The sequence below is a fragment of the Anopheles moucheti genome, chromosome 3 (genome assembly GCF_943734755.1).
Source record: "Anopheles moucheti chromosome 3, idAnoMoucSN_F20_07, whole genome shotgun sequence".
Lineage (NCBI taxonomy): Eukaryota > Metazoa > Arthropoda > Insecta > Diptera > Culicidae > Anopheles > Anopheles moucheti.
Window position 1 is genome coordinate 88069594 of NC_069141.1, and position 26811 is coordinate 88096404.

At 43.5% G+C, this 26811-nt stretch overlaps 3 protein-coding genes across 3 annotated transcripts in view; all 3 read right to left on the bottom strand.

Moving 5' to 3' along the window:
• LOC128304166 (uncharacterized) overlaps positions 1 to 12376 on the bottom strand; it is a 32165-nt gene extending 19789 nt beyond the window's left edge. The window contains exon 1 of the mRNA XM_053041319.1: positions 12185 to 12376. Within this exon, the coding sequence (XP_052897279.1) occupies positions 12185 to 12376 (192 nt within the window). The remainder of the gene's footprint in view (positions 1 to 12184) is intronic.
• A 6504-nt stretch (positions 12377 to 18880) lies between these two features.
• LOC128303452 (LETM1 domain-containing protein 1) lies at positions 18881 to 20732 on the bottom strand. The gene is made up of 4 exons (XM_053040405.1): positions 20496 to 20732; positions 20028 to 20402; positions 19668 to 19962; positions 18881 to 19600 (listed from the first exon to the last, which is right to left on the bottom strand). Exons 1-4 carry the CDS (start codon positions 20642 to 20644, stop codon positions 19277 to 19279), a joined length of 1143 nt encoding a protein of 380 aa, XP_052896365.1. The 5' UTR covers positions 20645 to 20732; the 3' UTR covers positions 18881 to 19276.
• Positions 20733 to 20947: 215 nt separating this feature from the next.
• LOC128302201 (zinc finger CCCH domain-containing protein 3) lies at positions 20948 to 23438 on the bottom strand. The gene is made up of 3 exons (XM_053038960.1): positions 22566 to 23438; positions 21718 to 22492; positions 20948 to 21625 (listed from the first exon to the last, which is right to left on the bottom strand). Exons 1-3 carry the CDS (start codon positions 23282 to 23284, stop codon positions 21065 to 21067), a joined length of 2055 nt encoding a protein of 684 aa, XP_052894920.1. The 5' UTR covers positions 23285 to 23438; the 3' UTR covers positions 20948 to 21064.
• Between the last annotated feature and the right edge of the window lie 3373 nt (positions 23439 to 26811).

Here is a 26811-nt window from a genome sequence, read left to right on the forward strand (position 1 = left end):
CATTATGGTGGCGCGACCCTATTGATAAAAAATTTACTCTGATGGTAATAAAGATAGCATTGAATCTAGCTTAGCTTATTCAGTGCTTTAGTTGCTGATTGAAATTCTGCATCGAACGGTTCCCTCCCAACGCTCGTTTCACTCGTACGTGAGTTGACTTAATTAATCCATTCAAAAGTCGATCACTAATCCGGTGAACCGAAGCGGCTAAAAGCCGGAAGTTAGGAATTGTCACACAAAGCGGAAGGCGGAAACCCAACCAGCTGTAACAGGTCACCAAACGTTGGCGCAAGATAAATTGAACCTTTACAAGCATCGCATGCACTTCGTCCGATCGTTCGTGTACGTGACCGAAGGGCCACTCGGGCCAGGAGAACGCTTTTACCAAGCATGAAGGTGCCCCGAAAGGACTCTGGGTTCAATCCGACAAAAAAGCAACCAGATTTGATTATTCGCTGCCTGCTGCTTGAGCTAGTGGGAACACAAATGCTCAAAACCATTCCTACAATGCCCTGATTAGTGGGCAACGATTCACATCCACTGCCACACCTTTCGCCCACAAATGTCCTCTATTTTCATGGCAATCATTCAACGAACACGAAACGGTACCTGGCCACCGGAAGGAGTTTGTTTTGAAGTTGTTTTTCGGGAACACGCTAAGAAGCCGGAGGGGCTATTATTTCCTCCAAAAATGAACACACGAAGCAGACGGCGACCCTTGCTGGCGTGTCGTGAACCCAGACCTGGGACCTGCTGAGTCGTTCATCAAACAAACAAACGATTCAAAGCACCTGTGCGGTGTCCTCCGGGCACTGTTATCTTCTTGCTGTGCTGTGAAGCGATAGTTTCCCGGCTGGAAACACGAGACACGGACGTGAGTGATACTTGCCCTCATCTGGCCCTCACGGGACATGGCCAACCCCGCGAAAACTTTCTATTGACACGAACTGGGTGGATTTCTGTTTTCTTCAGACAGCCGGGAAGTTGTCTGATTGTATGCGGAGCACATCGTCCCCACTGTTTGGCGCTGTCTGTTTGTCTCATCTGTTGCGCCGGAATCAGTGTCTGGGCTGGACCGGGTTGTGGGAGGTGCCTTTCAGGACTTTCCTGAATTTCTCGCGTATCGTACCCCGTCCCGTTGGGAAATGGTTTGCTGGAACGCTAATCAGAATTTGAATGCAACACCATTTCCGTTTGCGCCAGCCGTCGAAAGTTGTCGAGTTGAGCCGCCGCTGTACGAATAAGCAACGAAGTTTGCTTCATTATAAAATGATAGACAAATGCAAATTTCATGCCGAATCGGGGTTCGAAAGCTTGAAATGTCGGTAGTCAATGGTAAGCATGGACGGAATGGTACCGTGCGATAAAGTGTAAATTTAATTTAAACTATCAACCGTACTTCTACCATCGCGCATGCCATATTGCAAATGTTGTTTTGAAACGTACCATCAAGAAAGGATTGATTGTCCTTTTTTGTGTAAAGAAATGTGCTAACGAGTGATAAGTTTGATAGCAACCGCATTTATTGGGGCGTTTTGTCATAAGAAACATAATCATTGCTCCAATGAAATTCAATCGATCTAACAAAGCCTGTAACGCAAACGCCTAAATTTATGCAATTCGTAAAGCAAAAGTATCAATTTTGGTATTTTATCTAATTTGGTTGTCTTTCAGAACTATTTTAACAGCTTATGTTCCTCGATTACACCTCACTGTCCTAAAGCTGCCTAAAGATTCTAGTCTTTCCTTCCCGTATCAGTAGTATCAGCTATCTGCCAAAGGTTAATGTAAAGCTTTCACCTTTAATTAAACAATTTATTTGTTTATACATATTGTGCAAATACTTCCGACACTTCCGAGGAGCAGGTGTCAGTCGGTATGAATGGTATATTGAAAACATTTATTCAATTATGAGGTCACTATATACTAACGATGTAGGACGAAAGAAGGTAACTTAAGCTATCTTATTACGGTTCAAAAAGGATCCGTTTAGCTGCTTGTTTATCATACTGGGTAGGCACACGAAAGCGTCCTTTCTTGACGTACGTAGCATCAGGAAGGTCGTTACGTTCCTGCCCGACCAGAGCACACTCATGAGTATGGACACGAGAGAGCGTAAGCAAGCGTCAGTGTTATTTACCTTTTACCTGCAGTGTAGATAAAGGACTGCTCTACCCACATCTCAGCGGCAAACAATATTGGGAAGTACAGAAACCCCGGCTGTCCCAGCAACACTCTGCCACAAACCTTCATCCAGCTAGTGTAACCACCAAAACCACGCAGACTTACGTCAGATTATGGGATTGAAGGAAGCCAAAATTTCATAACTACACACTACCATGCTACCTAAGCTACGGCACCTTCGTCCACCGACAGCGCCACTGCACTAACAAACTATCAAACAATAACGATAAGAGTTCCTTTTGCTGCTACTGGTGAGGCGGACAAAAAATAAAAGCGAAACAAACTGATGGTGAATGTGTGTAAACGAAAGCCCTTTTTGGAGAATAACCCTTACGAGTGGAGATTTTGCTCATATTAACAAACAACAAATTTCATACCCAGCACCAGGCCGGCATTCCGCAATGGAAACCTCGGTGTCCTTGGGTAATCCAATAAAATTCCTAACTCATCCTCTTCTGCTACTGCTGCGGTGTAGTATCGTTAACTACCCACCCAAACACCTTCGCACCTTCACAGACACGAACACTCACGCTGTAAGAACGCATTCATGCACAAATGAACATCGCGAGTGTTGCGTCCACACGTGGCTGGATGGATCTGCCCGTGAGCTTGCAGAAAACTACAAAGTGTGGCACACAATTTATCATCACACGAAACTTGGCAGACGTGTGGTCTGACCATGGGTGTTGTGTTTTATTTATACCGAGGACCGGTTTTGCGGGGTGCCTTCTTCGAGTTCGGTCGCACTCTCGAAACACACACGAAAATTGAACCGGAGCTTTTGAAGTGAGCAGGCAACAAGAAAGAGTTCTGCTACAAAAGGGTGCTAGTAGAGGCAGCAGGATGGAAAGCACCGAGGAGGAAATCCACAAAATAAAAGAACAGTAAACTAGTGCCAGTGTATCCATGCTGTTACAGACGTTTTGCTAGCATCATTCCATCGGCTGGCCCTAATCCCAACGAGATTTTCGGATGGAAGAAACCCGACTTTCAGGGCCTTCATAACATACCCAAGCACGACCACACTGTGCTGCCCCGTGGTTGCAGCATGATTGATGATGAGCCAGCGGTACGAGCAGCTACTTGAACACAATCCCTTAAAACCTTTCCCAAACATGTAGTATTGCCCTCTTCCGAGGGTCGTCGGTTTCTCCCCAAAAGCACCACCCAAAATCGTTCTCAAGGATATCACGAGCTTGCTGTTCGAAAGCAACCATTGTACCATTGTTGTACTGCATTGGGGCGGTTGGATCACCAACGAGTGCTTGACGAGTGATACGAGACAGTCAGACGTTGCAAAGGAAGGTCAGAGAATGAATAGTTAGCGCATTGCAATGGAGCCGGAACAGGGGGGGGGGGAATTGAACCGTGTGCACGGAACTGACGTTTCAGTGTCGAGTAGCAGTTATGGCTGGTTCCTTCCGTTTGCGATGATCCACGAAGACGACGAGAGGTAAAAAAAGTCCGTGAATAGTCTTATATTCGTGAAGCATTCCTTTGACTTTCGTTCATTTCATTTTGCACGGGTACAGGCACATTCCTTGACTGCCCATTTCAAGTCTACTTTCGGTGGATGGCCAGGACGTTTCCATTAATGGTAGCTGAACGCGAATCGGTCGACAGTTCGTCGTTGACATTGCAATAAACCCCGTGTGTAGCATGTTTGCCGCCTACTTCCGTGAATCCGAAAGACGAGACACAGCAATAAGAAGAGGATGCCGAAGAAACACTTCACCAGGATAAGTATTTCTTTCCTTTTCTTATATTATTCCTTTACAGCGAGAACAAGTGAGAACAGGCGCTAGCGTGAGTGTGTGTAGTGTATTGGGGTCAGCATAAAAGTGCTATGCCAAGTGGTACACGGGAACCAACCTTCATAAACCGTGGTGTCCTGGTGTGGGTGAGGTGCTAGAGCGCTTTTAAGCAGCGAACTAGTGGACTTTTGTTTTGCTGGTGATGTCTAGGCGTCTAGCATCATACCAGAGCTCGCCAGGGTGAATGTTTATGTGTAGTTTATTTACAGGATGTGCTGCAATTTATACGCCCGCCCTATGACGATGAGTTTTGTCGGGGTCACTGTCAAGTCAAATGGTGTCCTCGTCCGGTGGACAAGCAATATGAACACTGCTGAAAGTGTTCACATTCCAGCAGTGGAACTTAAGTTTTTTATGACGATTTTGAATGGCCCCGAAAAGGTGACTTCCGTTGCATTAGCGCCGGAATCCTTGAAAGCTTTTACATTCCAAGGACTAAATGAAGAATTTTATGACAATGGATTGTGGAGTTTCTTTTTATTATTCTTAACTATATTTTACTGATGCATTGTGTGTGTTTTTATGGTACAAAATGGTTCCAACCAAATGGTGGCATATTGCATAACTTACGGCGCGTAATTGCTCTCAAATTCAAATATATAAAAAGCGCCTAAATGTATGCAATTACCGTGATTAGCGTTCTAAAATTCGCAATGATACACTTATTTGTGACGAAAGTGAGGTAATCATGTAAGAAAGGTGTGCTATATCGTTCCCTACGATCATGATTCTTCGTATCGTACACAAACAAAAGCAAATCGAAGCAAACGGTCCATTACGATAATTTGACCGTTGTTATTTACCGTCCTTTCCTTCATCTACGTACCTAGAGAGAGAGAGCGTTTTTGTTGAGAATTGAGAATTGCTTGCTGCATCTGCTGAGGTAAGTGTGGAAGCACGAAGGCGCAAAATCAATCTATATCGAATGGTTCTAATATTTATAGCAATTTTCTTACGATGCATTACAAGGCACAACTCAACTATTACTGTTACAACATCTTTCCGCTGTGCAGTGCGCTTCATCTCCGAAGCTTTCCACTCGTACATTACGGACGGTCGCTAAAGACGTCGACGAAGCTCGGAACACTTCACCAGCGTACACCTACTACATGCCGCCCCCATTGAAACACCTTTCGTACCGGACGTGGAAACCGACCTGTTCTGTCCTATTCCGGCTTCTCATGCAACAGAGTTTACCATTTCCATCGCGTTTCACACGCCGACCGTGTAGAACGCGAACGTGACTGACATATCGATACGGAAGTCTCACGAAACAAGGCCACCGGTCGCCATCACCGCCACCGGTTTCGTGTACTCAGTTCTAGGCACTCTGCGCCAATTCGGTAGTGTGCGAGGGATTGGATGTGGTCGGTGTTGGTGGTAGTAATAATAGCAGCCCATACACACATATTTCTTTTTTGGTGTCAGTTTAAAGGACCCTCCATAGAAGTGGCTGTGGAGTGGGTAGTCGCTCAATGAGAAATGTCTCAATTCGAAAATGTGAAAATCGTTAATGTTCTTTGCTATTTCGGAATTTCCCCTGGGAAAATAACTTTTGATGCTGACTTTTTCGTTTGTAGCTGATTGAAAATCTGTCTCTTTCGCTTTGGCTGTTTGAAAGGGTTCTAAAGTCATACAGGCCATGAATATTCTGCACAATGAATTCGTGTATATGATTACGTTTGAAGTTATGTTTATCTGAATTAGCTTGGGACAGGACCGATCACGAGAAAATGTCGCTAGACATGAATTTTCAATGTCTTGAAAGACCGTGCCCACTGAGACTCCAAACCCAAGGGGGTAAATTGTGGGTAAAATATCTTGTTTGAAGTTTCAAAAGGAATTTCATACTTTAATCGTTTTTTTTTGGGCATGAATATCAAATGTTTGTCATACTGTTCATTATTTTTTGATACAGTACTATAGAAATAACGATATATAACTTATCTGCATAACTTTTCTCGTTTCCTTGTACCTCTGGTAGAGTCGGTCTAAGAAGCGAATTTTAACACATCTTTATCACTCTAATCACCTTTCATCGGACGTTTAAATAGTGCGCGTGCTTTTCCAACTAGTCGCTTGCAATGTGTTTCCCTACCGGCCACCCGAAATGTCGCCTCATTTCAACAATCCGCTAGATCTATTTCCCAATTTCCCAAGAACACGTACCGATGTGACGACGTGACGAAAGCATTTTCCTAATGACATTCCACACCAAATGCCGATTGCATGCCGAGTTCCGAAAACTGAAAGTGAACACACACACACACATACACGCACATAAAAAAGAAGAAGTAGGTGGAAAGGAGTCTTGTGTAAACGACTTCCCAATACTTCCAAGTGTTTACGACCCCCGCGGGTTGACAGGGAACGAATATTGACAATTCATTTATTTTTAGACTTTCCTTATGCTTCTTTGCTTGGGATAATGGGAACTAGGAAGACATCGCCCTATCTAGCATCGTCTCACCACTGTGAAACCACGATCGTACCCGACATCAAATACTTCCTCTCGATGACAATTGATGAGCCTTTGTATAGCACCGAATCGAACCGAAACCATTAATGGAATGGATTTGACGAGTCGCACGAACGGAGACGTAAATGTGATTGGTGAAATTCTTGAAACTGTTGTGCAAATGAGTTCGGTACGAATTGAGGCGGGAAACTTTCACCCACATTGTTTTGAAAGCTTTTCGAGATCGTTTGTTCGTTAGGTGGAGGTGAAGAGCTGAAGAAGAGGCGGTAATAATTTAAGTTTGTAAATAACTGCCGGGCATGAGAGGGAAGCGATCTCTTATGGAGAAACTCTATCTAAGTTATGAATCTCACTCTAAGTTTCCAAAGCGGCATTTCAAGGATGTACCTCCGTTGCTATGGAAATTTTGCAATGCGAATTGCATACTTTAGGGCTGATTACTGGCAAAGATAAAAATCTGCAAAGTATGTATTTTTATTAAATTTCAAACTCTATCTAAAATTGTTTTTCATTACGCTTGCATCTGCGATACGCAAAATCAGGCTTTGGCTACAAAAAAGATGTCTAAATTTTAATTAAAAACCGCTACCAAAGAAACAAAGCATAGCCGAGCTCATTCTGTTGCAGATACAATACGCTACACGTTTTACTGAGACGTCAACATAAATCCTCAAAACGTATCGCCGCGCACACTTTTTCCTCGAACATCATTACACTCATTGGTATTAAGTAACGCTTCGGGCACGCTTTTGCCCATCCCGCTACCCAGAACCGGCAATGGATTGAGTACACCACCGTTTACTTGCTTCGAACTTTATCGATTTAAAAGGATCTGCTCGTCAGCCTTCCAGCCGCGGTGCGGCCACCCGGCAAACTTTCCCTGCAAGCCGCCCACCGTCATACGAGCATACGTTCCGAAAATAAACCGTTCCTTTGGGGGCTGATTCCTCCTCCCAGATGGTTTTTGACTGCATTGCAGATGATTCGCACAGCTGCCGGGCACACGGGCATGGAAAACGGTGAGAAAAATGGTGTGCTTCAGTTTTGGAGATTTTAAAGCCATATCGGCCATGGCGTTGTTGTGCGATTTGAACTCCCTCTCGCACAATGCCACCCCTTTACAAACGGGGAGAAGTTCTCGGGCGTACTCTTTCCTCCCCAAAACCTTCGCACGCCGAAACACAAATTTCATTTAACGCCCGTTTTTCCTTACCCGTTGAGCTGGCGTTTCTCCGAACGTGGAAGGTAAGTTGTGGAACGATGCACAGTTTCCACTCGTTGGGCCACTCGAACGTAGTCCGTCCGGGCGTCGTGACCCATACCATTGGGGGCATTAAATACTTTTCGCCGTGTGGGTTTGACGGGCGAGTTACGAGAAAAGCTAGCAAAGCGAGGTTGGGTAGCCGGATGTGCAACATTTTCCAAGGACGCTTTCGAGAGCATCGGCAAAGCTCGTACGGTGAAGTGTGGAGATGAGATTTAGCTACGGAACAGCCGAGCCTTGTGCATCGATGGCGAAAGGCGCAGCTAGAAACTACACAAACACCTGTTTTTAATTTAGTTACAAACTACCAGTACAATGACATGGCTATTGCTGTTAGATGGTTCCCTATCCTCACAAAGTCCTGCACTGCTGCATGTAGTTTTAAACATTTAAGATAACAAGATTGGATTAAAAAAGAGAAGATAAAGTTATAAAATCCAATAAAAAGCGGATTTGATTATGTTTTGTAATAAACCAAACGCCATATTTTCTAAGTGCACATTTAATGCTCGCTTATTGTTAATGAAACCATTCCAGCTTTTTAATCAACCCTGAAGAAGCTCGGTAGGAGTGAAAGCGAAAAGACAACCCCAAAACTATCCTAAGTAAGCTTCAATTGAAATGGTCTTCTTCCTTCCCTGAAATAATCTCCCACTTCGACTCCCAAAAAAAAAAATAATAATCCGGTCCCCCTTTTTATTCCCGCCTCAAAGACGCCAAAAAGACATCACCAAACAACAAGCCGGAAGTGTTCGTCTTTGCGCGGGCACGAGAACAATAAAAAGCAACCCCCGAAAACCTAAAGCTAAACGGTTCGTTCGGGCCTCATACACACATTTCCGAGGGAGTTTTGGGCGTTTGACCCAAATCGGTATCTTTCACCGACCACCTCCCCCTAAAGTCGCCCCCTCTTGGGTGGGGCTCTTTTTGTTACTGTCGTTGCTGGGAGCTTCTCGGTGCGGGAATAGTGCGTCGTATTGCCAACATTTTCACGGCAACAAGCCTACACGCCCCAGAGGAAAAAAGAAAGATACACAGTGGATAAATAGTTTCCTGAGCAACCGGAACCCAACCTCCCAAAAAAAAAAAATACCGGAACGGATGAAACCGTGGGAGCTTCACGTTTCACACAATCGCACAAACTTTTCACCATTTTTAGTACACTTTCCCCAGTTTGTGTCCCTTCGCACTGTGGCCGTGTTTGGCAGCGCTAGACCCGCTGGTGTATTCAATTTTTTTGCCTAATCTCATGAATTATTCAGACGCTTTTATTTGGTCGGTGATTCCGAGTGAGCGAAAATCAAGAAGCGTTTCGCGCTGCGGTTTCATTCAAGGCGAACCGCTTCCTTTTACCCCTTGACGCTCGCTTGTTTTGATGGGAGGGTTGTTTGCCACCTCACTCTGTTCGCAGGGTTTGCTATCTTCGTCGGCCGTGGTACATGAAACGACGACGCAGTACGAGGTCAAATGGCAAGCAGAAGGACACATGTGTGTGCAGGCGTATCCGTACTCCGCAGAGTTGCAGCAACCAACACCGTGTGGCCAAGCACAAACAGTGGAGTCCCATTCTTATCTCGCTTCTGGTCGCACCATCTGCCAGAATAAAAGGAGTTTTACGAATACACCACGGACACCACTGAAAAATGCTTAACTCTACCACTGATACTGGATAGGAGCACGCGCCTGAAAGGACATCGTGACAATGTAAATTGGATCTAGTGGCGATTTATGCTACCCAAATTTGTCTTCATTCCATTTGGGCTTCTTCTTTCGGATGGAGAGTTGTTTTCGACCTAATCTGCCAGTGGCCAGTAGTTTGCAGACTCCCGCACTGTTGGTAACTAACCTTGATGCTTGGTTTGCATACAAGAACAGCATAGGCACCATCTAGCCTTGTTGTGAGCTCAATATTTAACCACAATCCGCGTGGAACTCTTGTCCAGTTGCACAACAAACGAGATCTCAAACTATTTGTAATAACTTAATAAGGCAATTTTGTTATGCAAATTGTGTTATTGCAAATCCTTTTATCGATCAATGCGCCCCGCATTATGCAACCCGCAAAGCAAGACGCCATAAGTTATGCAATACGCCTAGCAAATTTAGTCATTTAAAATGCTCTTAGAATCGGTTGAAAGAAACAACGTTGCAAAACATTTGTCTCAGAAGAGGCTGGCTACGCAGAAGAGAAATTATGCCAAAACCGTAATTTGTTTCCCTTTTATCCATTCCTTCACTATTCTTTTGTTGCACCATCCACGTTGCTCTGGTAGTGCCTCAAATTTAACCACACCTTGGCCACAGCTACGCCTTCGGTGCAAATAAAGGCTTCCATTGTCCGTTGCTCCGTGCCCGGGTACGTTCGGCTTTTGCATTATTTATCTGTGCATTCGCCATTCGCCGGAGAATGGTGAGAAAATTCATTACCTTGTGCTGCTGCAGTACGAAATGGAAATGATTTTTGGCTTTGTTGTTTGGTGTGAATCTTACGCTGTTTGTGTGTGTATGTGACCAGTGAATTGTTGCAGATCTTGGGGTGCAGCAACTTCAAACGGTTTCCATCCCAGAAATAATGAGAAAAAAGGTAGGATAGGTATAATAGAAGTTTTTTGCTCGGCACATTATGCTTCAACTGCTTTGTGAGGATGTGTGTGTGAAGCGACAGAAGTACAGACAGTGTGCTGCCACAGTCACAATTTATTCGCAGGTGAACTTATTTTACGAGGTAATGCGAGACCGAGAGTAGATTTAATGGCGGGGAATTAAATTTATATATTTGTTTTGGTTTAAAATGGAGCATCAATGTAGTCTATGAGGTGAGGAAAGATGCTATATGCCGAAAATTCTTGATCAACTAAATATGATAACTATCGCAATATTTATTTTATTTATTTTTTTATTTAACGGAAGAACGGCCAGGCCGTATATCTCAATATTTATTTTATATGATGTATAGAAAAAAAAATTCGTAAATTTAGATTATAATTTACTCCCTTCTAAGAGATAAGGCCTTGTCCATTTCAAATTTATAAAATCATAAAAAATATCCATAACCATCCAATGATAAACTAAAACCATCTATTATTAAAACGTTTCAGCGACCCATTACAATCGCTAACGCTTCCTTCCTGTGCACCGGAAATATCATAAACCACGCGACACGCGCCGCCTGTTGCATCGCGTACCGCAAACGTACAGATAAACTAATCATAAACTGCACCCAACACGACACATGCTTTGCGATACACCGCGCGATAAACGCTACCTAACCGCGTTATGGTGACACGCTTCATAAAATGCATCGTATGCAGTTGACAACGAAATTGGCTCCCAAATACCCAGCTTGCCGGCGGTGTATGATGCTTCCCACCTCCAATCAGGCACCATTTGGCATCAATGGCATCAATGGGGGAGGGCGTGACTGTGTGGTCGTAATATTGATTTTTATGCTATTGCTACCGGTACTGTGGTGCACTCTGGGCAAATTGTGTTTTTTACTACGTCGAGCAACTGCTGGGAACTTCTGAAGTCGGTGGAATTGCAAATTGATGCCATATGTGCATGTGCATTACAGTTTGTAAAGGTTGTTATTTGACATTTCAAAAGGAGAGCTTGCTTGTGAAACTTTTATTTGACTTGATGTACGAGGAGAATCATTTCTGCTCAGCATTATTCAAGCAGCTGAATGCAATCTACGTAAGCTTTCTTCGCTGCAATTTTGGTATAGGGTGCAGTTCTGATAAAGTTTTACGCCAGGAAGTTACGCAGAGAGACGGAAGACAAACTCACATGAATTTCGTACGATGCATTCGGGTGCTTTATAGCGGGAAACTTCCGAAACCGTGTAGTTTAATGTTTGCGCGAAACCTTGCTGGAAAACGGACGTACTTAAAAGCATCCTTACAGTGTTAACAGTGAATGAGAAACATCAATTTTCAATACCCGAACCCGAGCACTTTTGAGGGAGATGTTCTAACAGCAGGAGGTTTGAAAACGATAATTAAAACCTTTGGCAATTTTCTTGAAGTTACAAGTCTTAGCAATATCTGGCAGTGCATGGAAGATAAAGCTCAACGAATAAAGTTGTCCCCTTGCAGATGCTACTTGACCTACTAAACAAAAGCGTCTTTCAAACAATCTTTTTTCCAATTTCTACCCCAAAATTTTTGGAAAACTTTAGCTTGGAGAACCGTTTAGCTTGTAATGTTAACGAGGTGTTGCCAACTGTACTTATAATTGAATTTCGTCTTGCAAATACAGACAAAATACTAACGACTTTCGTGTACAACTAAAAACAATCAGCAAAAATTGCTGAGATCTGAGTTTTGCAGTATCGCAGAAATTTTTCAGATGGCTCGACTATAAATGTATAATTAGTTCGTAATTTTCTTTTATGAATTATCCTAATTTTTATCACCCCAGTATTATACCAATAACACTCACCTTCAGCGCACGATCGATCTGTCCGAGAAAGAACGTCAGTAAGGCAATGATGATGAAGTTAACGCCGCCGGCAAAATCGGTCAGCTTGTCGAGCTGAAAGATGGCGGCAATCAGGAAGAAGATGATCTGCATCACAACCGTCACGATCGCGCTGATCGCGAAGTGATCCTCGTCCAGTACATTCACGGCCATCGTGCGGCGGGATGGAACACTCACACACGCACGCTCTTTCACTTATAACTGTACCACGGTTTCTTCTATCCTTGCTTTTCACTTGTTTTCACCTTGAACTTGAAATGCAAGCCCCGTATGAGGCTTCCGTATGGGTTGCACAAATGATTACCGCTCAAACACGAACACTTGCTTGATTCACACTACTCACGACGGGTGTTTCATTTTAAATACACACTCAGCTGCTCTTCCTAATCTACGGGTGTGATCTCACGTGTGATTGATTTTTCTTCTACTTATCTTTCTTTCTGTGTCCTACCAACACACGACCCTTGCATCACGACACACTTGACTATATGGACAGCAACTATTTCGTCCATTTGGCGCGATATTTGCTGGCTGTTGGCCAGCGTTCTGCTTTGGCTGCTGCTGTCGGGTGAGGTTTTCACCCCAGACTAGGCCCACTGTCCCCCCGAAACGGTCGAGATGATGGTTAAACACGAACGGCAATCTATTTATGTCTCACCATCCTCTGCCGGCGACGGAACGGAGAAGCACAACATTGGAACGGGAATGGAAAATGCCTCCACCTATCGACCAGCTACCGGAAGGGGCCCGAGGTACTGGGGAAGGACAGTAAGGGGGGATTTTTCCGATTTCCGACTCATTTCGTGCGCTGCCGACCAAAGACGGCGACGCAATCCGTACGGGTTGCCGTTTGTCGCTTCATCGCTTGATGCTGAAGCGGATTGAACGGAGTGCACGGAGTTATGTGATTTGCTTTTTTCCCCCGAAACGATTCGATTTGTATTTTCCACAAACAGTGCGCTGAAGCAAAAATTGAACCGAAAAGTTGACTATATTTATCCGCCGTTCGTTTTTTGTGCGATTGTGTACGTGTACCTACACACAACACGGTTCCGTATGTTCTGCTCAACCTTTCTTCACAGCTTGCCGATGATAAGGTTCATCGTTTTTTGTTGCTGTTGTTTGTACACTCTGTAAAAAAGAAAGCGAAAAAAGAAAATCAATGTTAGCAATGTGTGTGTATGTGTTTTTTAAACCATTTTTCCAGCACCCTTTTCGAACGAGGTTAAAGGAATGAAAATAATCAAACCCAAAATTGCAGTTGAGAAGAAAAAATAATTCAGGCCACCCAAAATGAGAGGGAAAAGATGAAAAATATTCCCATAAACTTCATGACCTTCCGTTAAATTTCCACTCGCACTCAGTAAAACAAATTATCACTTGTACCACACTTCTCTACAGTGTTCCCTCCGCATCTGTTTACAGCCCGTGTTCGAATTGGTAGTGTGATTTTTTCTTATTTTGCACAATTCAATTTTCTCTCAAACGATCGAAATAAAAAAAGGAATTGCAAGTGGTTGGTCTGTTCATTATAGTATTCAAATGAGTATGGCCCTCAAGTTGGGGAACGAAGCATGTCACCTGTACAGCGAGCTCGGGAATGGTACCTTTCTGAATACCATTTCCGTGCAATTTAAATTATTATACTGAAAAAAATGCTGCTGGAAAATGCAACGGAATTTATCGGTGATTACTGCTGATGGAGAAATCAATTAAAATCGAATAAACTTACGTAAAATAGCGAAGAAAAAGAGTATATTATATCAAACGTAGAAAAACATTAAAACATAATCCCCAAACGTCGTAAAACGGCACGCACTTTACCGATCGCAGCAAATGAAAACAAAACAACAGCTCAAACGAACGACCATGCGCCTCCATTAGGCAGACGCTTTTTTGTTCATTTTCTCCTCGCGAAATAATTTATCTCTCAAAAACCTCATTCTCTTTCCGCTCGGTTTATACAATCGAGTTAGTTTTAATTATCCTCGCCCGTCTGGCTTCTTCACAGCTTCCCCCTCACGACTGCGATCTACGTTTATTAACAATCTTCCAACCAGCGGCCACAGTCCGAAAAAGTGCTGTGTGCGCAAAATGTTTTTGGTTATTAATTTCTACTTCAATATCACCGTCCGCGGAACCCGCCCGTGGTTTTGGTATTCGTTAATTGCCACACCACACAACCAAACGACCGATTTTATCTCTCCGTACGCTTCTTACCCTCCGACAAGGGGATAGAGGGTGTCGGTGCCCTCTAGGTGCGGAGTTGCAATCAATTTGCTGCTGCAGCCACGAACGAAACCGGAAACGGACTAACGGGACACTCTAATTAATCTCCGGTCGGCAGCATATGCTAATGAAGTGGCATTGCAAGCAGCAAATCATTTGCGCACAGCGTTCTGGAACTCATCAAATGATCAGCAGTGTTTGAAGTGGGCCCACCTTACTGCCACGGATGTAGTGGCGTTGTTGTTCCTTCTGTCTCTCAGCTTCGGATTTATTATCGCTTTCGGGGGGCGAATGCCAAGTTCAAGTTCAAGCACTGTTAATGAAAACTGATCCGAGCTGCTCCTTTTCGGGGAGGAAAAAGGGGATTTTAATTTGAAAAATGAGTTTCCATGAGTTTCCCAAAATTGAAAACGTACGCCTTTTAGCGTAGTTCTTCTTTGAAATTAATTTATTTCATCAGACAAATGCTCATCAATTATGCAATGCTATTTTTCAAAGGATTATAATTTTATAAAGCATGTTTTAACTAACTTTTCGCAGATTTATAATATATTAAAGGAAATATTTACATATTTGCCCGTGTTTGAGTCATTATAAAAATGAAAATTATTATACATCTAGAACTTGCTTCCCCTACATTTGATGTGAGGGAAAATAATAATTACGCAAACCCGGTTCATCCTTTGCGGGAAACGGGAAAGTTGCTTCTGATGTGCCGAAACATCCCCTTAGGCAACTGGATGGAAAACGGGGACAATGATTCGGAACGGAAACTAAAACGACACATGAGACAGAATCATCGGGCAGTACAAAAAAAAGGTACGCACATGCAACCTGGGATGCATTTCCAGTAAACGTCGAAAATAAATAAATACCTTCCACACGGCCTTGACTCGGTTTCACCACGGTGCAGTGTGAGCGCGTGTTTTGCGCCCTGCCTATTTGCCCGGCTATTTACATAGGCCCGACCTCCAGGAGACCAGGAGCAGCTCAAGCTGCAGAAAACCTGGCAGGAAATCAAATATAGTAAGCTGTTGCGCCTGCTTGTTTACCTCGGTTGCTCTCGCTCGGAATTGTGCTCGCTCTTTTATTCCTCCACTATTGCCATTCCCATTATATCTCTCTGTTACACTACCACAAGCACATTAGTACGGTGTCATCTGTTTGTGGTTTGTATGAATGTTTGTTTCTACTTTAAAACTAAAATAAAATAACCTTTCAAACAGATTAACCTATTGGCAATAACTGTTATTTTTCATATGCACTCAAACACACACAACCACTTGTGAAGTGGAAACGCATTATAGTAACGATACAAAGTCACTAGACTCCGGGCATCGGAAAGCGTTCGCCATCATGCCGTCCAGGGCAGGGAATCTTATTTTTTCGTATATGGTTAGTCTATAATCTACTCTTCCCGATGGGTGGCCTTCGGAAATACGCCCATTTTCGCCTGGCTACTGGCCGTGGAACCATTATTCCCATCCCCCACTTTCACTCCCAAAAAGCCCCCATCTACCAAAGCCTAACCAACGCGATCGATCGGAGTCTAATTAAAATCTAAAATGGAACCAACCAGTCAACCAACCCCTCTACCATCCCGGAAACCAATCCACCGGCCCACCCAGATGTGCATTACACGTAAATTGCACACTGCATGCGGTCCACACCGGTCATGGTGGGCTGGCAAAGCTTTTCCAAGGTAAGCTTCGACTGGGAAATCGAACGGTTTGGAAGCAACCGTGCTTGCGCATTATTTCATCTATAATTCTGGGGGCTTTTTTAAACCATCCACGCGCGAAAATCCTTGGATGTATACATTATCCTACAAAAACGGGAAAAAGGACAACAAAAAAGGTAACGCATCCGGGGTACATTCGGTCTCTAGCACCGATTCGAATTAAATTCAATTCAACCCTCAGTTGGGGGATGCGCTCACGATAGCTACTGAGTCCCCAATTTATCCGTTCCCAAGCACCAACTCGTCGCACAACGAATGATGCCGTTTTATTGAATTAATTTCCCATCAAGCCGGTCGGTCTGGGTGGCAAAAGTTTTCTCCTTTCCCACGATTTTCCACACAAAAATTGGACGAATTTCAAATATAACCTCCCCAAAAAAACAACTTCTCCGTGCGGACGCCCCGCAACACACCCCTCGGTGTTTCTCCAAACGTTTGCCCTCTTGAAAACTATTATTTTCTACACCTTTTCCATACACGTGCACCCCCCAAACCAACCGGAAGCTGCCATGACCGGTCAATTTAAATTAGTTTCCGCACAATAATTCTATTATTCACTCTTCCGCCGGTCATTCCTCGTTTCGTGGTTGTTGTTAAAGGGATGAAATGGGTTGTGGGACGGAGGATAGCCACAAACACGACACAATACACGCTTATTTGGGTGCTGTTGTGCTGGTACCCCAGTGAATGGTACACTACTATTTTTACATCCCTTCTTCCTTTGGCGACCTCGTGCACACACTGGTTGCATTGGAAAAGGAACCTTTCGAAATTATACGTTGCGTGTTCGTCCGAGCGAGGAACAAAGCACCAACAACGAGCAAAGGGCGGTGGGACGCGTTTTTCCGGATTTTGCTCGTAAAATACAAACCACCAGGCGTCTCCATCGCCTTCCCGCACGTGTTTCACAAAAGTTGGTCGAAAACGGACGGGTTGGTAGTGGTGTTGGTGTGCTATGTTTTGACAAAACCGAACCGATAGGTCGCGTGCACAGCAACACTTTCCCCCATCAACAGCTTGCTTCTTCGTGAGTAAATAGGAAGATTGAATGGTTTGACATGTTTTAACTATCGCAGCGTGATTAGAAAAAAAAGGATCGAATCTCTGGATGTTAAATGTGCAAATACAATTTAGTACACCTTGCCTAAAAAAGGTAAGTAGATAGAAGAAGATGCAAAATATTTCTCTTCAAACCGTCACTAGTACGATATTCTCCACGTATCGTATTTCGCATAGCGTACACATTGCTCAAATGGCAAAAAAACCGCACCGAATGTAAGCGCCCCAATAAGAACAAAAAAAAGGATGATAAAAGAGAGCGAAATTGTAAAAGAGCGTGTCCGCAAAAGATGGATGACAGGAAGGCACAGTAGGCGAGCTAATAAACGAGAGAAATCGCGCGCGCTCCTTACTATGCTTTACAAGGTGGGAAAAGCAAAAAAACACCACCCCCAAACACACAGCATCAATCTCGAACCCCTGTTCTGGCACTGTACTTTGTTCTTTGATGTTGATGGCAATAACAAACAAAAAAGAAAAAGCAAAGGTGGATTAGACAACAAAAAACTGTGAGCAGAATGTGGGTCTCAGAAATGAAATTAAAAATACAATTATCATTTCACATTTGATACATCCCAAGCGTGTTGGGAGGCAATTTGGCGTTCAATAGCCAATGATAACGTTCTATGTAAGGAAGCAAGTTTCATCACTGATTTTAATCCCATTCCCAGCTGGCTACTGAATACTGACACTACTGATACTACTGCTGCTGCTGCTGCTGCTGATGTTGCTGCGAACAACGTACACCGTGTGGCGAGTTCCGGACGCGCACAACCTTTCACCAAAAGGGCGACCGTACGGGACGAACACTCGAATGCGACTCTTGAGCGCGAGTACTAGGGCTCTGTCGTGCGTCCCTAAACATGCTGAACGCAAAAGGAAGTTTCGCAAGGATACAATTGAGACAACACAGTATGCTGGATCTATTCCTCTCTCTCTCTACTTCTCTCCCTTTCAAATTCGGGAACAGTTGCGCTTCCTAGGGCCGCGATTGCTGCACAACAGGGGATGCGATTGCGAACTTTTGTTCCATGGGAGACGCACACGATGGCTAGGACAAACGACGCATCGCTCTCTCGAGAAGAAACTAAAGGACCAGAACAGCACACAGAGCGCAAGAGAGCACAAGCGTGGTAATATGAGAGTGAACGTATGCATCAATTTACTACGGAAAAATGACAGCAACATGTACCGTAGGATGCTAAGAACAAGAAATATTATGTTATTGTACGATTTGTTAACTATCCATATTTTAATTTTGAATTTTGTTTTTATACTCGAATTGATAAATTTTTTCTTCTGTTGTTTATTTTCCCTTTATCGCTACTAATACTTTAAATGAAGCTTAAACCGAGAAAAACGTTTTCTGATCCCGCTCACTAGGGGATTTTGAAATCTTTCCCTCGCAAAGCAAGAGTAGTTTATCTGCACAAATCAAAGCATGCTCTTCTCTCGCTACGCAACGTGCAGCATTTTTCCACACTACGTCAAGTCTCTCTGTTTACGCCCGTGTACATATGAACGTATTGGGAACAGTGTTCGCGCTCCATATGTAAAGGGTGCGTAATTTTGCAATCGTTCGGAATATTACAAAGCAAGCATCTGAAATCCCCTTTTACTGTGGGTATATTTCACCATGTGCTACAAAGTGGTAGAATTGTTAAATGTTAAATAGGAAAGAGAATATAACTATAATTAGAGAAGTCATGAAACAAATAACAACCATACTCCAAGTTGATCAACAAACTATAAATTAAAAGAATAACAATTCACCAGGTAGTTGTATCAATAGAACTTCTTGTCGCACTGAACTTGGATCTTTTTATAGTAAAACGAGAAATGGAAATTGTACATTTGTTTTCCGAGCACTTGAAAAGGGATACTTTTTAGCCGACCACCTAGCTACCGGAATAGTGGACTTGCTGTCTTTTACTGATACGCGTTGTTTTTCTGTTGCTGTGATTGTTCATTTGCTTCCATTTACAATAAAGCACGTAAAACGGTTCTCGCTTGGCACCAGTGAATCAGTGTATCAGAATCCAGTTGTTCGTGTGGTTATACGTTAGCAATATAGGCAGATGTAGTAGCATACTGATGCTATCCTCATCCACAACCAGCGACACTTTCACCCATTCCTGTAACCAGTCGATCATGCTTTCGGCGCTCAAATTGTTCGCATTGAGTCCCCGGATGTAGCAAGCGTGCTTAAGGGATTCGATTGGCATATTGTGAACGCCTCCCTCACGCTTGATAGCCATATCCATGTGGTGTACAACGTAAGCCCGTTCGCTTAATCGAAACCGCCTCAGCAGCCCGGCATGAATGTCGTGTAATCGGCAGAGATATTTCTAAAACATCATCAGACAGCCATTTAATTGAATTGTTAAAACTCATACAGCAACCAAATGAACTTACCAAATGTGAAGATGATAAACTGTTCAGATTGAATGGCGGTCGTTGAAATACCTCGCTCACGTCCAGTATTTCTTCAGACGTCGGATGTAGACCGCTGCCCAGCAAACCCAAAATATAGCTAAACTTCTCGTACGCCGGATCGTTGGACTTTTTTAGTGCGTCCAGCTTCGACTGCATACAGCGAAAGACGCGCCGATTGTAGAGAAGCCGATTGCGAAGATCTATCTGAGCAAAATCCACCTTCTGTTGCACTGACCAGAAGTGAGATGTCAGCAATGTTCGAGGGTACATATATCTGAGAAAAGGCAGAGAACAATTTATCAATACCGATACTGAAAGGTGCGGTAAAACAGTACTTACGCTAGAGGAAATATCACATAATTCGCAAACGGTAGCGCCGATATAAGCAACACCGGCGCAACCTTCTTCATGTCTCGTGGCATCTGGTAGTACAGCTCGATCTCCTTTCGAGTCAGGCACCGCAGGTCATTATCGTGTGAATAGACGATTTTCGTGATTTTGACTAGCTTCTTCATGTCATTGAAGAAATCCCGCACCCCCACCAGAAACACCCGGTAAACGTGAACCGCCGACGGGAATTTCTTCTCGATCACTTTGTCATAGTTTTTCACGTAGTCGAAAAACCGTGAAAAGACGTATCCCTGCACGTTTCGCTTCACATTTTCGCGACTGTATTTGATCGCCAGCCGCTCTTTGGTGGACTGTTTGTCGTTACTGTGAGGGAAAAAAACAGAAAAAGGTTGAATCACAAGCTTAAACTCAACCCCCGCTAATTGATTGTACAAACACGATGGTGTTCCGCATTACCTGTCCTGGTTTGGGCTATCTCCACCAGTGGTGCTCTGAAATCGTATTGCACTCCGTATCGGGCTGGTTCCGGCGAACGAAACGGGCTGCCACAGTTGTAACACGTGCTGCTGCTGACGGCACAGCGTTCGCAACAACGTCAGTGACATGATTACGGGCAGAAGGAAACGAAATTAGGATTGAAATACTCGATTTTTGTCTATATTACATCATATTTCTTCCCTTCTGCGAACGACAACACACTGCTCACCGGCGAATGTTTATTACGTTGACAGATACAGTGCGTATCGGAAAGTGGCAACACAACATCTAAACATGAAGGTGACCATTAACGAGAACAACGCTGTTCGACAATCTTTTGAAAAATACCAGTTCTTTTAATTTATAATTACACATTTTTACGATTTCGGGAACGAACAAACATATGTACACCACATATGCTCTAACCAGTTTTATATTATTTCTTTATTTTATTCATCTTAAAACTTTTTTCTTTATTGTTTAATATTTATTTACTTAAAACAAAAAAACTTGCATATGCTTTGAAACAACTTCAGGCAACACGACACTCAGATTGGAATAAATGCTGGCAGCGTACCGAGAGCTTTACGACGAAACACCGCTGGTCTCGTATCTTCCTCGGTCTCATTATCGTTCTTGGCATCGTCAGGTGTTGGTTCCGACAGCGTTTTACTCGCTTCGGAACAATCACCGTCAGATGTAGGGTTGCTTTCTATACTTACAATTTGGCCATCATTGTCCACAGTGCGTTCTGTCGGTGGCGTATTGATGTCCTCTTTGTATCGTTGTTTCATTTTTTCCACTTCACCAAGCATACGTTTCAACTGATTACGCTCACTTGCACTAAACTCACCCGTTTGGTCGCGGTTTATCGTCATCGATTGTCCGTCGTCCTTGTAGTACCGAATAGGCGACGTCATTGTCGGTGGTGTCTGTTTGGGTTTAGGTTGTTCTTGCCTTTCTGGCTTTCGCACAGCAGTCGATGGCGATGGGCTGTCAGATTTTGCACTTTTTACTTCCTTCTTCCCATGCGGATAAGGGCATCGAATCCGGTCGCATTTGCCGTTCTGCTCAAACTCCGGACATTGAAATACGTGGCGATTTGGACACTAGGAACCGTAAAGTCAGCAACAGCGCGTGTAAGTAATGAAAAAAGGGAATTAAACCGTCGCCGGGAATGAACTATTGTAAGCCTTGTTACCTTATCGGCCAGAGAACAAAATCCATTCAAAAATGCATCACAAATGCGCTCCTTTTCGCTCACTTTCTTGTGCAGATAAGGACACACATCACGCGTACAGCGTCCTTCGAGGAAAAACGTACACACGGGCATCTTCTCCAGCGACACATCGTGTGAGAGAAAGCACCCATCGAGAATGCATTCTCCGCGCAGGAACTTCTGGCAGATGCTCACGTGCTTCGGATCATGCACTTTCGGACATTTGCCACGCTGATGCGCCAAACACTTCCCCAGTCGACGATAGATATGGCACGGTTCATTACATTTTCTCAGCTTACTAGCTAGCACCTGTATGCTGCGCTGTTTGGCGACGCTCAGATGGTTTCGCGTTTTGTGATTGTCCGTCCGGATAAAGATTCCATCCTTGCGCGCTTTGTACGTTAGTCCTCCGATATCGATACGGTTCAATCGTGGTTCCGTAGTGATTCTAGAGGCGGCCGCGGTGTTCACCGTGCCATTACCCACGGAACGCAACTTCATACCGTTACGATCCAAGGCGAAGCGCATTCCTCTTATAATCAAATAGCGTTCTTTGGTTTTACGTGCAGGTTTGACCGGAGAATGATCTAACGCTGGTGGAGATCGTGCAACGGACTTTTGTAGCTTATTTGTAGAAGAACGATAAAGTACTCCGTTTATGTTGACCAGCACAAGCTGCTTGTTTTTCGAAGCATATGCAATGGAGCTCTTTCCCGGTCTAGACTTTTCGTCGCTTTTTACCATCGGATTACGTTTCCTGAAATAAAGAGTAAACATTTCATGAGAGACCCATAAAGGAATATTTAACATTCGCTTAACATGTTACATACAGTTTTAACAACTTGGGATCGGTGATGACCACCTTCTTGGGCGTTATACCATTTATCCTCGATAAGGCATATTGCTTCACGAACGTCAGCTTTTGCATTGAGGACCTTGATGTTGTTGCTACCCTTCGATCGATTCGAAGGCTTTTCCGCTCTGGCAACGTATTGGCTATTGTTAGAACTCTGGGTTTAACATTTTCCGTAATTGGGGTAGCGCTTCGAATAAGTTTATTCTTCCCGATCCTTATCAGAGGAGCAAGCTGGTGACTGTTGCTAACTGGTAGTGCGGCGCTTCCTATCGGTTTTGCCACTACAGTACGCTGTGACTCGCTAGCAGTTGTGGTTGCTCGAACCAGTTTTCTTCTAGTATTCGTTATGATCGGATTAACTGTCCCCGTAAATGCGGGTTTGTTGGAAGCAACAGTAGCGGGAACTTTTCCTTTTGCCATCAAGGCTTTTTGCACCACGATGGGTTGTGAAATGGCAGAAGGTGCTGTTGTTACTATTGTTGGTGGTGATACCTGTTGAATCCGTAACTTGTCCAGGAAGGCAGGATTCAGGTGTATGCTGCTGCTGTGGTGGGTTGTTTCGTCTTGCTTTACTTCTGGCCGCCTCAACGTGCCGTTGGAGGCTAGGAACATCGGATTTATGTGCGCTTTAGCAAACTTTGGGTTGATGAATATCTTCGACGGCTGTTCAGCTACGCTCGGCTGGGGTTCCATGGTGCCTTTCACTTTGATTGTTTCGATTGGTGGTAATGTGTTTGAGGCGATTTTCAAACCCTTTCGAGTCAGATGTTCTATCTAGTCCAGTAGAACTAAATAATTTAGCTATCACAGATAAGTTATTGGCTACTGTAATATATTTTTTACACACGGAGACTACAACACAACACAATGTAATGAAATAACTACGTAATTTGTCCCTGACAGCTGTGCTTCAATGACGCATCCAGACAGCGTTCACGCGCATGACATTTGAGAGCATTTTTATTGTTAAAACATGATTGAAAAAATAGTATATAATCAAAGATTACAACAAATGAACTTTATCGTGGTGTACAATGATAAAATAATTTTTAAAAAACTCACGAAACGATAACAAATCTGGAGTAGTGAACCCGTGAGGTGTAAACATTATTGACAGCTTCAAAGTGAACGTTACTGGCGCAATGGGAAAAAATCAAAGCATGCGAACTCTCATAGAATTCTAATATGTTATTTATGGTTATTTTCAATATCTGACTTCATTTGAGTTAAATTACGTTATGAACGTTGGATCCATCAAGCTTAACACTTGCTAAGAAATGACTTGGGAGTAATCATTAACAATTTTTGCTGACAAATATCATCGTTGCATTGCCCTGAGGTAAAGCCTGTCGTAGTACAGTGACTTCAATGCGCGACACAATAGTGAAGAAGTCCTTTTTTAGAGCTCATGACTTCGATAAGGATTTCAAGATTCGTGTTGATATTTGTTCTTTATTTTTACTTATCAAGACTAAACAGTAGAGCAAGAGTAAGAGAAATAAAAATTACGGTTGAACGACTTTCTCAAAAAGATTGATCTCGTAAACCCGCATCGTATCGTACGCCATACTTTCGGCTAAAACGGATTGCTTGGTTTAATTAAACGAAGAAGTCCTTTTCACACCTAATTAAGCGCAACCGAAAGGGGTTAACAATCCTGGGAACATCCGGAACAATCAAGACCCCAAGAAAAGAAATAATACAACAGCTTTGGTGGAAATTGTGTAAACAAAACCATGCCCAGTTTTGACGCTTTCCAACACATTCCCAACCAGGAATAATGTCCTTTCCATTCATACGCTCCACAGGATGCCCGAAGGCCCATTGGTTTCACATACCCACAAAACATATCCGCATAAACACAAACGATGGATGTGTCCGGTTACGGTTATCCTACCGTCAGAAGATTTGAAAGGAAAAGATCGGAAACGGCAGAGAACATAAAAACAACAGGTATGTTTTGTTTTGCTGCTCTATTCCAAGTTCCGGACAGGTTGAAGAAAGTAGTTCAGAAGGGAAAAACATGAATCTAGAATCAATTTAAACTTTTTTTACACTCCGTCTGTGAGTGAAGCCTTTGCATAGGGATTGTGTGAGAGAAGAGCAAAGGAAGCGATTACCATTGAAAATAACGAGGATCGACTTAAGGAACCTACCGTTCATGATGCAGGAAGCACGATCATTACGGTGATCACCGCACAGCAAACGTTTGCGTATGAGATTGGCGACATTCTAATTGTTGTGCGTGTTTTTGTTGCGTCCCTTCCGGTGTTATGCTAAGCAAATGAATTGTCCACAAGTCCTGCAAGGAACTTATACGTAAAGCAGCCCAAACGGAAACAATATTCTAAATCCAAACCTATTGGTAAGTGGTGAAATGCTACATTTGCCCTGAAAAGGATGTGTTTTGTTTACATTCCATCACTCCACACAGATGGTTCATCAAACCGCTTTATCTTGCTGGAAGGTAACGAGAAATGACAATGTACACACATGTCTTACTGCCTTTATCCCTAGGTTTACGACTTGTCTTTCACCTTTGCTATCACACGCTCTTCATCGCTTGGTCGTTCTTTTTTCTTGCATTACGGTGCTTAGGATCACCTGCCTTCCTGTGTTTCGTGTGTATTCTTCCCGGCCGGCAGTACAAACCATTCTTCCCAACAGGAAGAACCATTTTCCCTTCAACCAATGCCAACCAACGGTGAGCATTTAGCTTCGGCTTTGTTATGCGGACTAATTATAATTACAAAACAAGGATTAAACTGTCCCTCCATGTCCGGGCTTACCCGATCGCAGAAGAAAGATCACCAAAAAAAGAAAGCGGCAATAAGTTGCGGAAAAGGAAATAGAACAAAGCAGAAAAGGAAAGCTTCCATTCTTTTTATCCTTCCATCCGCAAACCGTTTGCCGACGAGCGTCCTTTCCGATGCGGATGCGCGTGGATTGGCAAGGACACAATACACACCTTCACATCACATGGTGGAGAGAAATGAAAAAAAAAGAACTGGCCCATCTTTGTGGTTCCTGATTGTGCGTTACGTTCGGTAAATTGTCAGTTTGCCCCTCGGAAAGTCTCACTGGTGTAATTACACGCCGGAAAACACGATCGATTTGGGTAGGACACAACAGCCAGCCAGACAGCGGATAAATCATTGTGTCGGACACACTGCTAATAAGTGCCAAAAAGCCGTCCACTCACTTCCGGGAGTGTGATTTAGCTTGAAAAGTGCATCCTGTGTGATTAAAACTAATGCTTAACGCCGTGAGAGAATCCGCCGCCTTTGCTACAGAAATGGTCGAAGATGAAAGATTCAGGGCTGGAAAATGGCTGTCATAGAGGTGGGAGCAAAGCAACGAACTATAATCCTTCGACAGGAAGACTTACGTACGAAGCAAAGATGATTTGGGAAAATATTTACTAACCAATTTATGTTTTAAGCCGGGACCGGAACAGGGCGATTAGAGAAACGGGTCGTACAATCTATCACGTTGATAGTTTATCGGTGGAGAAAGGCGACGAATGGCAGCATTGTGATCAAAACAAGTCGATCCCGATTAGGGATTCAATTCGGTAGCGGCATCTACGCGGCATGTCCGGTAGCTGGACATTTTTCTACGGCTGATGTCATTCTTCTGAGGGAATGGATTATTTCGTATTGCTCGTTTCGTATTGCTAACTCAATGGAGGATGGGATCAATGTGATATTGTTGTGTCAATTGATTTGTTTTCCTTTAAATAATCGTTATTGGTTGAACTCAACTTATTTAGAATATCAACTCATAATGGAACTCCTATTACTCTAGACGTTCAAATATATTTAATTATTTCTCTATGCATTCAACTATATTTTTAAAACTTTCTTCATTCCTGTACATAGTTTTGGAAGCGTTTAATTTATTCTTTTAAACAGAACCGACCGGATGACCGGAAATAGGTCCCAATGCGCTTTTCCACACTACTCACTTCCGTTCCAATTCGTTCTGTTTGCTTAGGACTTACAAAAGAATTAATTATTTCATGCAGCTTCCTCCGTAGTTTACTACCCAACCCAGTGAAGGTCCTGCCAGGCTGGGGTATAATTGAGAGAAGCAGTCATGAAAAAAGCATAGCCTTTCCACAAAGCTCACACCAACAAATGTGCGGAAGAAACTGCAATTCGTGTGCAATTGTTCCCGTTGGGTGGGCCCCTGGACGGTTGGAAATGGGAAAAAACAAC